The sequence below is a fragment of the Chrysemys picta genome, chromosome 10 (genome assembly GCF_011386835.1).
Source record: "Chrysemys picta bellii isolate R12L10 chromosome 10, ASM1138683v2, whole genome shotgun sequence".
NCBI lineage: Eukaryota > Metazoa > Chordata > Testudines > Emydidae > Chrysemys > Chrysemys picta.
This window is the reverse complement of record NC_088800.1, coordinates 71,988,792-72,004,141: the sequence shown is the minus strand read 5'-3', so window position 1 is coordinate 72,004,141 and position 15,350 is coordinate 71,988,792. Positions and strand designations below refer to the sequence as shown.

General features: G+C 45.0%; 1 protein-coding gene across 1 annotated transcript in view; it reads left to right on the top strand.

Moving 5' to 3' along the window:
- The window catches only part of DNAH3 (dynein axonemal heavy chain 3), a 120,910-nt gene extending 109,735 nt beyond the window's left edge, over positions 1-11,175 (top strand). Inside the window, exons 56-61 of the mRNA XM_008164632.4 lie at positions 710-864; positions 5,283-5,450; positions 6,446-6,588; positions 7,144-7,348; positions 7,739-7,876; positions 10,762-11,175. Of these exons, the coding sequence (XP_008162854.2) occupies positions 710-864; positions 5,283-5,450; positions 6,446-6,588; positions 7,144-7,348; positions 7,739-7,876; positions 10,762-11,115 (1,163 nt within the window). The 3' untranslated portion in view covers positions 11,116-11,175. The remainder of the gene's footprint in view (positions 1-709; positions 865-5,282; positions 5,451-6,445; positions 6,589-7,143; positions 7,349-7,738; positions 7,877-10,761) is intronic.
- The last annotated feature ends 4,175 nt before the right edge of the window (positions 11,176-15,350 follow it).

The following is a 15,350-nucleotide window of genomic DNA, read 5'->3' as shown; positions in this document are numbered from 1 at the left end:
TCCAAAACATGATTTCATGCTTCTTTGCAGTGAATAGAGAATTTAGTTACATGAAAAGTAATATTGGGATAGTATTATGGAGAGAAGATATGAAAATAAACTTGTTTAATGTAACAGGTGTGACTGCTTGTCTGTCTCCCCACTTTGTACCTATGCTGTTATTTCCTCTTCCTTTATATAAAAGTTTCTATTCTCTTAGAACCAAATCGCTCTTCATTGCCTGCAGCTCCCACTGTTCTAATCTCTCCAGGTCCTTTTGCAGAGTGGTTCTGTCTTCTTGCTTGTTTATGTCTCTACAGTTTTGTCATCGTGCACAAATAGAGTTAGGGTTGAGTTTATACCAAAGACAGGAAGGAGTTATATAGGGCTTAGAGAAGTGCTTAGTTTTTGGAGTTTAGCTGGTCAGATAAAGCCTCTGGAAAATGGAAAGGCCAAAAGAGCCCCAAAGAGGGGTTTCAGTTAGCAGGAAGCATTACTGCTTGAAGCATGACATGATTCATCATTGTGAGGGAAGGAGTTTCCCAGACCAGCTGGAAGTGCCCCCCCACCATTTATGGCCAAGAGATCACAGCTTGAGCAACACTGGGTTAGTTAGTTCCTGTCATGGTTTTCAGCTTACCAGAGGAATTCTTGAATGTAAGCCATTTTTATTACGTCTTTATAAATAACCATTCAATCTTTCAGCCTTGTTTTCTGTTTAATTTCCCAGGGGAATGTAACTATGGTGGGAGAGTAACAGACGACAAAGACAGGCGTCTTCTTCTGTCACTTCTTTCCATAGTCTATAATAAAGATATAGAACAGGAGAAGTATAAACTTTCACCTGGGGATGACTACTACATACCACCACATGGACCATACCAGGTAGGGAAATAAAGGACAGAAATTTCTTCTAATAAGTCATTGAGTTTATATGTGAACTTTTAAGAATAATATTCTCAGAGTACACTGCTGTGTATTACTGTGTCCAGGAAACAAAAAAAATGTAAGATCATAAAGAGTGTCAGAATGTATCTCTGTATACACAGAATACAGACTCACCAGTCTTGAACTGGTTTCAGAGTAGCAGCCGTGTTAGTCTGTATCCGCAAAAAGAACAGGAGTACTTGTGGCACCTTAGAGACTAACAAATTTATTTGAGCATAAGCTTTTGTGGGCTACAGCCCACTTCATCGGATACATAGAATGGAACATATAGTAAGGAGATATATATACACATACAGAGAACATGAAAAGGTGGGAGTTGCCTTACCAACTCTAAGAGGCTAATTAATTAAGATGAGCAATTATTAGCAGGAGAAAAAAAACTTTTGTAGTGATAATGACAAGAAGGTGTGAGGATACTTAACATGGGGAAATAGATTCAATGTGTGTAGTGGCTCAGCAATTCCCAGTCTCTATTCAAGCCTAAATTGATGGTATCTAGTTTGCATATTAATATAAGTTCAGCAGTTTCTCATTGAAGTCTGTTTTTGAAGCTTTTCTGTTGCAAGATTGCCACTTTTAAGTCTGTTACTGAGTGACCAGAGAGGTTGAAGTGTTCTCCTACTGGTTTTTGAATGTTATGATTCCTGATGTCAGATTTGTGTCCATTTATTCTTTTGCATAGAGACTGTCCGGTTTGGCCAATGTACATGGCAGAGGGGCATTGCTGACACATGATGGCATATATCACATTGGTAGATGTGCAGGAGAACGAGCCCCTGATGGCATGGCTGATGTGATTAGGTCCTATGATGATGTCACTTGAATAGATATGTGGACAGAGTTGGCATCGGGCTTTGTTGCAAGGATAGATTCCTGGGTTAGTGTTTTTGTTCTCTGGTGTGTGGTTGCTGGTGAGTATTTGCTTCAGGTTGGGGGGCTGTCTGTAAGCGAGGACGGGTCTGTCCCCCAAGATATGTGAGAGTGAGGGATCATCTTTCAGGATAGATTGTAGATCTTTGATGATGCGCTGGAGAGGTTTTAGTTGGGGGCTGAAGGTGACGGCTAGTGGCGTTCTGTTATTTTCTTTGTTGGGCCTGTCCTGGAGTAGGTGACTTCTGGGTACTCTTCTGGCTCTGTCAATCTGTTTTTTCACTTCAGCTGGTGGCTATTGTAGTTTTAAGAATGCTTGATAGAGATATTGTAGGTGCTTGTCTCTGTCTGAGGGATTGGAGCAAATGCGGTTGTAACTTAGAGCTTGGCTGTAGACAAGGATCGTGTGGTGTGTCCTGGATGGAAGCTGGAGGCATGTAGGTAAGTATAGTGGTCAGTAGGTTTCCGGTATAGGGTGGTATTTATGTGACTATCGCTTATTAGCACAGTAGTGTCCAGGAAATGGACCCCTTGTGTGGATTGGTCTAGGCTGAGGTTGATGGTGGGATGGAAATTGTTGAAATCATGGTGGAATTCCTCAAGGGCTTCTTTTCCATGGGTCCAGATGATGAAGATGTCATCAATGTAGCGCAAGTAGAGTAGGGGCTTTAGGGCACGAGAGCTAAGGAAGCGTTGTTCTAAGTCAGCCATAAAAATGTTGGCATACTGTGGGGCCATGCGGGTACCCATAGCAGTGCCGCTGACTTGAAGGTATATATTGTCCCCAAATGTGAAATAGTTGTGGGTGAGGACAAAGTCACAAAGTTCAGCCACCAGTTTGCCATGACATTATCAGGGATACTGTTCCTGATAGCTTGTAGTCCATCTTTGGGTACATCTTCACGAAATCGATTTATCCGGGATCGATATATCACATCTCGTTAAGACACGATATATCGATCCCCGAACGCGCTCACCGTCGACTCCAGAACTCCACCAGAGCAAGTGGCGGTAGCGCAGTCGACAGGGGAGCCGCGGCCGTCGATCCCGCGCCGTGGGGACCCCAGGTAATTCGATCCAAGATACTTCGACTTCAGCTACGCTATTTGTGTAGCTGAAGTTGCATATCTTGGATCGATCTCCCCTCCTAGTGTAGACCAGCCCTTTGTGTGGAATGTTGGTGTAGAGGGCTTCTACATCCATCGTGGCCAGGATGGTGTTTTCTGGAAGATCACCAATGGATTGTAGTTTCCTCAGGAAGTCAGTGGTGTCTCGAAGATAGCTGGGAGTGCTGGTAGTGTAAGGCCTGAGGAGAGAGTCCATATAGCCAGACAATCCTGCTGTTAGGGTGCCAATGCCTGAGATGATGGGGCATCCAGGATTTCCAGGTTTATGGATCTTGGCTAGCAAATAGAATACCCCTGGTCGGGGTTTTAGGCATGTGTCTGTACAGATCTGTTCTTGTGCTTTTTCAGGGGTTTCTTGAGCAAATGGTTTAGTTTCTTTTGGTAATCCTCAGTGGGATCAGAGGATAATGGCCTGTAGAACGTGGTGTTAGAGAGCTACCTAGCAGCCTCTTGTTCATATTCCAACTTATTCATGATGACGACAGCACCTCCTTTGTCAGCCTTTTTGATTATGATGTCAGAGTTGTTCCTGAGGCTGTTGATGGTGTTATGTTCAGCCTGGCTGAGGTTATGGGGCAAGTGATGCTGCTTTTCTACTTAATGTTCTGATGCAACTTGATGAGAGATGCGATGATCTTACAATGTTCTGTTTCCTATGAGTAAAAATGATGCCACATCTGTGCAGGTTTTCTACTTCAGGACCATTATGGTGCTGCAAAGCTGGGAAGGGTCAGGCTGCAGAGAAATTATGCAGGGGGACTCTACAGCTCCCGCAGGCCCTTTTTACCATGACAGCATAGTTTGCCCAGGTCTAGCTCTTTTGATATTTGAAAATATTGCATCTGGCTCCTGATTTCAACAGCATAATTGCGTAAGGCTGTGGAGTTTATTAGCTAGTATAGAAAATTAGATAAACTCAATACTTACATGAGGACTGCAAGATCAGGTCCTAAATTAGTTTCTGAAATCTTCAAAGCTTTTGTATTTGTTAGGGTTACCATATTTCAGCAAGCAAAAAAGAGGACGGGAGGAGCCCCGCCCTAGCCCCGCCCCTGCCCCTCCCACTTCCCGCCCCCCCAGAACCCCCAACCCTCCCCCCGTTCCTTGTCCCCTGACTGCCCCCTCCTGGGACCCCTGCCCCTAACTGCCCCCCAGGACTCCACTCCCTATCTAAGCCTCCCTGCGTCTTGTCCCCTGACTGCCCCAACCCTTATCCACACCCCCACCCCCAGACAGACCCCTGGGACTCCCACGCCCCATCCAACCACTCCCCACCCCCTGACAGCCCCCCCCAGAACTCCCAACCCATCTAAACCCCTCTGCTCCCTGTCCCCTGACTGCTCCGATCCCTCTCCGCACTCCTGCCCCCTGACAGCCCCCCCCAGAACTCCCAACTCATCTAAACCCCTCTGCTCCCTGTCCCCTGACTGCTCCGATCCCTCTCCGCACTCCTGCCCCCTGACAGCCCCCCCCAGAACTCCCAACCCATCTAAACCCCTCTGCTCCCTGTCCCCTGACTGCTCCGATCCCTCTCCCCACTCCTGCCCCCTGACAGCTCCCCCCCAGAACTCCCAGCCCCCCACCCCCCCGCTCCTTGTCCCCTGACTGCCCCTGACTGCCCCCTCCTGGGACCCCTGCTCCTAACTGCCCTCCAGAACCCCACCCCCTACCTAAGACTCCCTGTTCCTTGTCCCCTAACTGCCCCCTCCTAAGACCCCCCCCCCAACTGCCCCCCAGGACCCTACCCCCTACCTGTACCCTGACTGCCCAAAACTTTCTCCACTCCCCCCAAAAAGCCCCCCCCCATTTCTTGACTGCCCCCTCCAGAACCTCCCTGCCCCTTCTCCTGCCCCCTGGCCCCCTTACCCTGCTGCTCAGAACAGGGTGTTGGGCTCTGTGCGAGCCGAGCCGGACACGTGGCTGCGCTCCCCAGCACAACAAAACCCGGTCCCTGGCCCTGCACAGTGCTGCTGGACCGGGCTGCAGGGGAGAGCTGCCGGCTCAGAATGCAGGGCGGATCCGGCTCCTCTACAGCTGCTCCGGAGTCCAGCCCGGGACTTTCCTGCAGCCCTCCCAGCTGCTCGCTCTGCTCTGCCGGGGGAGGGGGGAAATCCCGGACATTTTGAGTGCTTTACAAATTCCCCCCGGACGCTATTTTTAGAACAAAAAGGAGGACATGTCCGGGTAAATCCGGACGAATGGTAACCCTAGTATTTGTGTGCTTGGATTATGTAAAGCAATGATTTTTTAGTTGGGAATTCATGTGTTTGAACATGACCAACTGTGTATTACATTCTCATTATGTTCCATTAAAGCTATTAAATACACATTTTTGGTAACTACATGTTTTCCTTGCAGTCTTACATTGACTACTTAAGAAGCTTACCAATTACAACACATCCTGAAGTGTTTGGGCTTCATGAGAATGCAGACATCACTAAAGATAATCAGGAGACCAACCAGCTTTTCAGTGGAGTGCTTTTGACTCTGCCTAGACAAGTGGGTGGAGGTGGCAAGTCCCCACAGGTAATGGGGAGTGGGGATCCAAACAATCCCCTGTCAAGGAAGCGTCTTAGGGAGGCATTCTTAGTGCATCATCCCTTATAGTTTAGAGGCGTTATCCACCTCCGCCTATGACTACTGGGCCGGGAGTGGGTTTGAGTGACTCCTTGTGGATTCAATCATCACCACATTGCAACTGTGACAGTGATAATTGAAACATATAATTGATTATGCTCCTGGATTCAGATTCCAAGGCAGTTTCAAAATATGGAATTTAATTTCATTGAGCAAATACTGATCCTGGAGGTTTGTGCTCTGACCTGGGCTCCTCACGCACACAGCACTAGTCAGATCTCCTTCAGCCTGATCTCTGCTCAGACTTGCCCTGGGCACAGAGTCCATGGTTCTGGGAAGTCACCTCATGGACGGTGAGTCAGGCAACATAGGCCCATTAGGGCCAAAGATCTCCTTCCCCCAGAAATCAAGAGGTTGTAGCCGGCCTTTCCTCTCCCCACATCCTGCCCTCAACACACACACATGGCTGTCCTCAAGGTTCTTAACTGCTAGGATACAGATTGTCAGCTGTGCTTCCCTTTGGCTGCTCCATAGGAGTTGCTGCAGTCTCAGAGCTGCAGTAGCCTGGGTGACTCCTGTGGTGAAGATAAGGGGGCCAGAATCCACAGAAGGCCAGCTTGGGGAAGATGAGTCATTTCATCCGCTCCCCACCCCTTTCTCCAGCTCCACAGGCCATGATCATGGAGGAGCCAGGGAGCCCCTTTCACACCCTTTTCTGCTCTGTGCAGATAGTCCCTCAGATCAGTCAGGCCAGCTCATAGCTCCCCAATAATGTGGGGAACAGGGCCTTTGTATATAATCCATAAATAGCTATATAAATATCCAGTGAAGCAAAAGCATATAAAACAACAATATTTGAGGAAATCTGTTTTGTAAAAAGTAACAATAACAAAAAAAAGGCCATTTGAAAAAATTCCCCATTCTCTGCACATTCTTGATTTCAGGAAACTGTTGAAGATTTGGCACGGGACATCCTGTCCAAATTACCAAATGACTTTAACCTGGAAGCGGTAATGAAGAAATACCCAGTGCTTTATGAGGAGTCCATGAATACAGTTCTTAGGCAAGAACTTATCAGATTCAACAGGTGAGGCAGCCTGTTTTCTTTAAGTTTACAAAAGCTGAAAGATGCTAAAATGTTTGTGTTCATGATCAGCACCAGGTCACAAGCTTTAGACAATTGCAAGCCTTTTATAATAAACTTCTTTTACAAAAGCTGTTTGAGAACAGATTCAAAATACTTGAAAGCTTCAGCTGAATCCTGATGGTCAGTTATCTGATAGTAACAACATTTAGTCACTGCTAACCTGGACCAGATGTGAACGAGTGATGATGAGGTGAAAGACTACATATCCTATTACGAATCCTCTGAGTCATTCAGTCCCCTATATTCCCAGCATATGACAATATTTCAACACGTATCTAAAGTTTAAAGCTATTGTTAATTAATTTCCTTGGTCTATTGTAAGTTTTTACTAGAAGTTAATAGCCAAAGAATGGTTTTGGTATTTACAGATACAGTGAGAAATTTCTCAATACTCTCTAGGGCTTTCACTCAATGGCAGTCAGTCCATAGAATTCAGTTGGCTTTGGACCAGAGGTTTAGTGAGTAATGAAATGGCAATCTCCCCTTTATCTGCAGGCTTACAGAAGTTGTTCGGAGCAGTCTTGTCAATTTAGGCAAAGCTATCAAAGGTCAAGTGTTGATGTCGTCTGAACTTGAGGATGTTTTCAACAGTATGCTCGGAGGCAAAGTACCACCAATGTGGGCAGCCAAATCCTATCCATCGCTGAAACCCCTGGGCAGCTATGTGTCTGATCTTCTTACACGTTTGGCCTTCTTCCAGGTATACTAAAACTGGTTTGGATCCATCTCAGGGACCAAGGTGTGAAAGCTGAACGAGAGGATTTACTTCAGTTAGGGTCACGTATAATTCTCAAATAGAGCCAGTTTGTGAACTTCTTACACACATTCACAAGCAGTTACTCATGAGCAGTCCTCTTGGGATTATCTATGTGAGTAACTGCTCAAAAGTTTGAGTAAGGACTTCACAATCTGATCCTTACTCTGTAGCGACAATGTAAAGTTTCCAGCTTTTTACTTCAGACTTTTTGGTAAGGAGAAATGTTTTACATTGTGTTCAGCAGCAAGATAGGGTTGAAGAGTATTTACAATCTAAAGAAATAAATGTTTTGGGTTTTGCTAATAAATATATTGGGTTTTTTTTCATATTCAGGAGTGGATCAACGAAGGGCCACCCAACGTATTTTGGATATCGGGATTCTACTTTACTCAGTCCTTCTTAACAGGTGTTTCACAGAACTATGCTAGAAAATACACCATCCCAATTGATCATATTGGATTTGAATTTGAGGTAAAAATATGTGGAGGAATTTCATTTATACAAACCATTTTCATATGTTATACGAAAAGAACAAAAACAAACTAGCATTTTATAGACAAGACAATGGGGGCATGTTAGGGTGTCAGTGTGAACCTGAGTCACTCTAGATTTACACCAATGTAGCAGAAATTGGAATCTCATAGACTCATAGACTTTAAGGCCAGAAGGGACCATCGTGATCATCTAGTCTGACTGCCTACACATTGCAGGCCACAAAGTCACCCAGCCCCTTCAGCATTAGACCCATAACCTCTGTCTGAGTTACTGGATTCCTCAAATCATGATTTAAAGACTTCAAGTTACAGAGAATCCACCATTTATTCTAGTTTAAACCAGCAAGTGACACGTGACTCATGCTTTAGAGGATGGCAAAAATACCCAGGGGTCTCAGCCAATCTGACCTGGGGGAAAATTCCTTACCAATCCCAAGTATGGCGATCGGTTGAACCCTGAGCACATCAGCAAGACCACCTAGGAAAGAATTCTCTGTAGTAACTAAGAGCCCTCCCCATCTAGTGCCCCATCTCCAGCCGTTGGGGATTTTTGCTACTAGCAGTTGCAGATGAACCACATATCATTGTAGCAATCTCATCATACCATCCCCTCCATAAATTTATCAAGCTCAGTCTTGAAGCCAGTTCCGTTTTTTGCTCCCCTTGAAAGACTGTTCCAGAACATTACTCCTCTGATTTTTGGAAACCTTTGTCTAATTTCAGGCCAAAACTTGCTGATGGCCAGTTATCCATTTTTTTTCTTGTGTCAACATTGGCGCTTAACTTAAATAACTTGTCTGCGAGTCTTGAGTTTTTCCTTGAGCCTCTTCTCACCTTCCCTCCATCATCGTTCGAATCCCCTTTGAAACTCAACCTTAGTTTCTACTTGCATCTCCAAACCTTGGATCTTCTCTTCCATCAGCTGTGGCACTTCATTCAAACGAAGCACTTTTCATGTACCCCCTCCAGGATAATGTACATCCTGCAGCTTCCACATCCAGTCATCTTCATTGTCTCTTCCATTCCTTGGGTCACTACCACTGCTGCCTCAGTAGCTGTCATAGAATTCCTGCCTAAGCTCCTCTCAAGAAAAAAAGAACCACCACCACCCCCACAAAAATCCAGAACACCACACTCCTTCCTTCCCCAGACTTCTCTTACAAACACCTATTCAAACTCCCCTGTTTCCAGTTCTGTTTGCTGGCTCCTGTGCCGCTGCTCCTGGCCCAGCATCTCAGCACTGGTGAGCTTACAGCCTGAGGGCCCCATTCTTACTGCTGTCAGCATCAACTCTGTGACCATACTGGCTGGAGTAGGAGACTTTTGTCTGGGGAGTCGGAAACTGATATGGAATGCTACAGTGGAACTGGGTCCTTGTTGAAGAGGGGACGCTTTTCCTGAACAATCAGAAATAGATTCTGAGGCTGCAGAGACTGGCGTCCCTACAGAGCTTTTAGAGGCTAGAAGTGCCAGAGGCTATTTTTCTACTTAATTGATCCCTTGGCTAGGAGACACTAGTCTGAAAAATGTTAGAGAACTAGTGAGAAAAATGAATGCTGAATGGGAAAAACAGGATCTTGGAGAGATAAACTGGTAATAGTTTAAGTGAGGGATTCAGGGCTATTGGGATTGCACAGAAAGAGATATACCTATCTCATGGAACTGGAAGGGATGCTAAAAGGTCATTGAGTCCAGCCCCCTGCCTTCACTAGGCAGGACCAAGTACTGATTTTGCCCCAAATTGCTAAGTGGCCCCCTCAAGGACTGAACTCACAACGCTGGGTTTAGCAAGCCAATGCTCAAACCACTTAGCTGTCCCTCCCCCCTTAATAATGAGTCCAAAGAACATTAAACACTTATATACCATAATGAGCAGACTGTGAAACACTAGGGCATGGAAAAATACATTATCTTTAGAAGTATTGTTGTGGATTCTCCATTGTTTTGATCCTACTATGCTCACTGATGTCAGTTGGCAGAGCTCCCCTTGACTGCAATGGTACACAATCAAGGCCTGTGTTTATGAGACTTGCCACATGCTAGAAAAATGGTCTTAAAAACCATCTTGGTGAGTGCTCTGAAAACAAACCCAGGGAAGCACAAATGAGAAGATGTATCAGTCACATATCTTGTGTGCAGCAACGGGGATTTATTACAATCACTTCCCTATGAGGAAAGTAGCCACCAGTGGTTGAAGGAACTCCCTTTAGTAGCAGAGGATGCACAAGATTGAGCGTACTGGTTTTTTTTGCTGTGTGCCTCCCTACTTTTGTTGCAGGAGTATTTAGCCTGGGCCCTGTTCGGGTTAAGTGCCATTAATTTCTTCTTTTATGTTTTGTTAATTTTCCTTTGGTATCTTAATTGTGTGATCACCAAGGCATCTTTTTGTTTAATTAATTCATTCTTATCATAAGGTCTCTGAGTAAAATTCATCCCTCTGCAGAGAGCCAGTACAAGACCTATGCAGCACTTAAGTCCTATTCTGAGGGCTTAAGTGGTATTTAACTAGTGTGCAGTCCTCTATACAAAGGTGAAGTTCACTCCCTATGCATACAACTATACATATGCCACTAAAATGATGGAGAACTCAATAATACATACGATTTTATTTAAGCATATTTGCCAGTAGTATGAACAAAAGATAGATTGGGTCTCCTTAAGAACTGCAGGACGGGGACACCAAAGAAGCACATAGGGCTTGATCCTAAATCCATTGAAGCCAAAGAAAATCTCCCATTGACTTCACTGGGCTTTGGATCAGGCCCTTAATCAGCTATCTGAGCACTGCAGATATTATGATTCCACGAGTAAATATATTCTGGATATAAGAGGAGACCAAAGCCAATTATTTAATCATTCCAGGTGACAAGACAGGAACACAGCATGGAGGAAATGCCAGAAGATGGGGCATATGTGAAAGGACTCTTTTTAGAAGGTGCCCGTTGGGACAGAGAAACCATGCAGATTGGGGAATCACTTCCAAAAATCCTTTATGATTCTATGCCTGTAATTTGGCTGAAACCTGGAAAAAGTTCAACATTTCTGCATGAGAACATTTACTCGTGCCCTGTTTACAAGACAAGTGCAAGAAGAGGTATCTTGTCCACTACAGGCCATTCAACTAACTATGTTCTCCCAATAGAGCTCCCTTCAGACCAGCCACAGAAACACTGGATAAATCGTGGTGTGGCAGCACTATGCCAGTTAGATGATTAACTTTATGTACGTCAAGATACCTGCATTTTATAATTAAAAGACATACTTCATGCTCCTGGAGCTGCACTTCTTTTTTACCGCAGCGTTTATTGCTGATTTTTAAACATTTCTGCTTCCTATTTCTTTCGCTTTTCAGCCATTTTGCATTAGTAGGGGGAAGACTGATTAAAACAAAACCCTGTTACAAAGATTTGGGCCTCGCTGTGCTGTAGATCAAAGTGGGCAGAATTCCCAGAGAGAATACTCACTGTACAATCCACATCATTCTGACGTTGTGAAATCCTGATAAACACAAACCTTCATGCAGTTTGCCTAGCTTCCCCCTACTAGGGTTGCCAACCCTCCAGGATTGTCCTGGAGTCTCCAGGTATTTAAAAAGCAACAGAGGGTCCTGTGGCACCTTTAAGACTAATAGAAGTACTGGGAGCATAAGCTTTCGTGGATAAGAACCTCACTTCTTCAGATGCAAGTGAAGAAGTGAGGTTCTTACCCATGAAAGCTTATACTCCCAATACTTCTGTTAGTCTTAAAGGTGCCACAGGACCCTCTGTTGCTTTTTACAGATTCAGACTAACACGGCTACCCTTCAGATACCAGGTATTTAAAAGTAAATCTTTAATAAAAGAGTATGTGATGTGATGAAACCTCCCGGAATACATTCAACCAAAATTGGCAACCCCATTCCCCACTTATGAACTAGGGGCCCAGACCTGCCGAATGGGGTTTTGCCATTGATTTGAAACGAGAGCAGGATCAGGGCCTAGGTGGCTGCTTAATCTGAAAGAGATTTAGATGCTCTCCTCCAGCAACCATTACTTGTGAAAATAGGCCTTACTGGATCTGCCTACTGCTGTGTGGTCTCCCTATAGCCTGTCTTCCCTTTGCATGCATGTCCTTGTATGCCCTAGGAATGTGGAGGTTGGGGAGAGAAGAGACAGGGATAGAGTCTGCCCTCAAACAAATAGAACAGGCCCTCCGGTGGTGTAAATTGTCATAGCTGCATTGTGGAACTATGATCATTTACAGCAGATGATGATAGGCCCCAGAATTTCAGAACAAGCCTCTGTGTCTCCGAGACAGCATGTGCATGGTTTTCAGCATGCCCGAGGCATATGCTTGCTTCAGCATGTTTACATTTTCTGTTTCAATATAATTTATAAGTATCATTAAGAGTGCTGTTCCATTTTCTCTTTGTCTTACCTGACCATACACAGTAGAAAGGCAGTAGAGTTTCTCCCCGTGCTAGCTAGGCCTTACCCCCTCAGCCCACCCTCTCATATGTTTAATTCATAACCTGATTATCTATGGTGTTTTTTTAGAGCCTCTCATCAAAGGAACTCAAAGTACTTTGCAAACTAATTAAAAATAAAATAGTGCTGTACATCTTCATAGAGCTACACAGTCATTAACTAATTACTCCCCACAACACCCTGCTGAGATAGACGGGGGATCTGTGATGGGTGTGTACCAACCCCACACTGGGCCAGAAGGGGTTAATGAGGGCCTGTAGGCGCAATCAGCCTGCAGTAGGTGTTAAGCCTGGAGGAAGGAGTGAAAAGGCCTGAGCCTGGCTCAGTTAGGCCCTACTCAGGAAGGAGAGCAGATTGCTGGTTCTTGCTCAGTGGGAGAAGCCTGGGGGCGTCAGAGAGCTGTGTGGGATAGCTGGGAGATGGAGCCTCTCTAAAGAAAGGTATGTTTTGGAACTGACATGCTGAGAACCCAAGAAGAGACTGAGGCAAAAGCCCAAGGTAGATCAAGGAAGTGGTCTGAGGGGGCAGCCCTTGTGCAGTTGGGCCTTGTCTCCCTATTCAAGGGTCTGTGGACTGGAACCCAGTAGAGAGGGAGGGCCTGAGTTCCTCTGCCAGTCTGCTGAGGAAGGAGGAGCAGAAACCCCTGCTGACACGGAGTAAGGACTACTGTAAGCCTTCCCCCCACCACCACTATACTACAGGGGTAAGAACTAATGAGTCCAGACTTGGACTGATGGTTCCATGTGAAGTTGACAGATTATTATTTATAGGACTACTGGTACCCCAGTAGTGTACCCCGTATGTGTGGGACTCTGTGACCTGGCTGGAGGGCTGAGTCACAACAAGCAACACCACTGGGCCAGAACTGCTGTTTGGCAGGAAGTGCTAAGGGAGGAGCTCCGGATATGCCATGCCCAGCCCCCAGAGGGTATGCTGACTCGTGAGTTGTATGCTTCCAGATCATGAGGCTCGGATTAGACTTAGGGGGAACAGAACTCAGAGAGCAGAGCTAATATTCTCAAAGGCATTTGCTAATTTTCTGACTCTTAATTTTTTGGCTGCCCTACTTTTGGCACCCAAATGACTTAATTGAGGCCAGGTAGTGAGTTAATGTCAGAACTGGAACTATAACTCAGATGTTCCTAGCTCCTAGTTTCATGCCCTAATCATTAAATGATGCTGTCTTGGCTAATTAAGTCTCACCACGTCTTATCACAAGAATTTGCCCATTGTGCCTAGAGAGTATAGCAAACAGCATAAAACATTGCCCACTATCATTTTATTAACTGTTATAAGAATAATTTGGATGTAAAATGCACATATTTTAAGTGTGATATGATATATACAGGTAAGTGAAGTGAGTAACGGGCACTTTGTATAATATTGTTCTCTATAAAAATAGCCACAGGTACTTGATGCAGTATCATTATACCCAAGCATTTGATGCATTATATACAGTATAGCATACAGGTATTTGGTACATTATTATTACATGTTGATAGAGCCACAAGTAGGAACATGGTTAGGGCATTACCAAATTCACGGTCCATTTTGGTGAATTTCATGGTCATAGAATTTTAAAAATCGTAAATTTCATGATTTCAGCTATTTAAATCTGAAATTTCACGGTGTTGTAATTGTAGGGGTCTTGACCCAAAAAGGAGTTGGGGGGGGGGGGCAAGGTTATTGCAGGGGGGGTTGCAGTACTGCTACCCTTACTTCTGTGCTGCTGCTAGATACAGCACTGCCTTCAGAGCTGGGCAGCTGGAGAGTGGCGGCTGCTGACTGGAAGCCCAGCTCTGAAAGCTGCGCACCCCCCAGCAGCAACACCGAAGTAAGGTGGCAATACCATACCATGCCACCCTTACTTCTGCACTGCTGCCTGCAGAGCTGGGCCCTCAGTCAGCTGCTGCCACTCTCTGGCCCCCCAGCTCTGAAGACAGCAGTGCAGAAGTAAGGGTGGCATGGTATGGTATTGCCACCTTACTTCTGTGTTGCTGCTGGGGGGTGCGCGGCCTTCAGAGCTGGGCACCCGGCCAACAGCCGCTGCTCGCCGGCCACCAAGCTCTGAAGGCAGCATAGAAGTGAGGGTGTCAATACTGCGACCCCCCCCAAAGTAACCTTGTGACCCCCCTGCAACTCCCTTTTGGATCGGGACCCCCAATTTGAGAAATGCTGGTCTCCCATGTGAAATTTGTATAGTAGAGGATTAAAGCACACAAAAGACCAGATTTCATGGAGGGTGGGGAAGATGCACTGTATTTTTGAAACTTAACACACACACACACTCTTTGTGTACAGAACTAAATTTCTGAGGATTATAAATAAAGCAATGAATTGATATGACTTTAACTAAAACCTGGGTCCTTTAAGAAACTTACTATCTGTATCAGTCTTCTCTTTATCCTAGATGAGCTTAATAATGGAATGACACAGACTCTTTGAACGGTTCATATAGTTAAAATTAACTGAAAGTTTGTGCACGGACTATATTTGAATAAATTAGTGTCAAGTATCAGGGTATAGCCATGTTAGTCTGTATCTACAAAACCAACAAGGAGTCTGGTGGCACTTTAAAGACTAACAGATTTATTTGGGCATAAGCTTTTGTGGGTAAAAATCTCACTTCTTCAGATGCATAGAGTGAAAGTTACAGATGAAGGCATTATATACTGACACATGGAGAGCAGGGAGTTACTTCGCAAGTGGAGATCTATTATTGGGAGTGGACTACATCCACCCTGATTGAATTGGCCCTGTCAACACTGGTTCTCCACTTGCGAAGTAACTCCCTGCTCTCCATGTGTCAGTATATATAATGCCTGCATCTGTAACTTTCACTCTATGCATCTGAAGAAGTGAGGTTTTTACCCACAAAAGCTTATGCCCAAATAAATCTGTTAGTCTTTAAAGTGCCACCAGACTCCATGTTGTTTGAATAAATTAGGTTGCCATTAGATAAAATAATTATTATTAATGACCTAA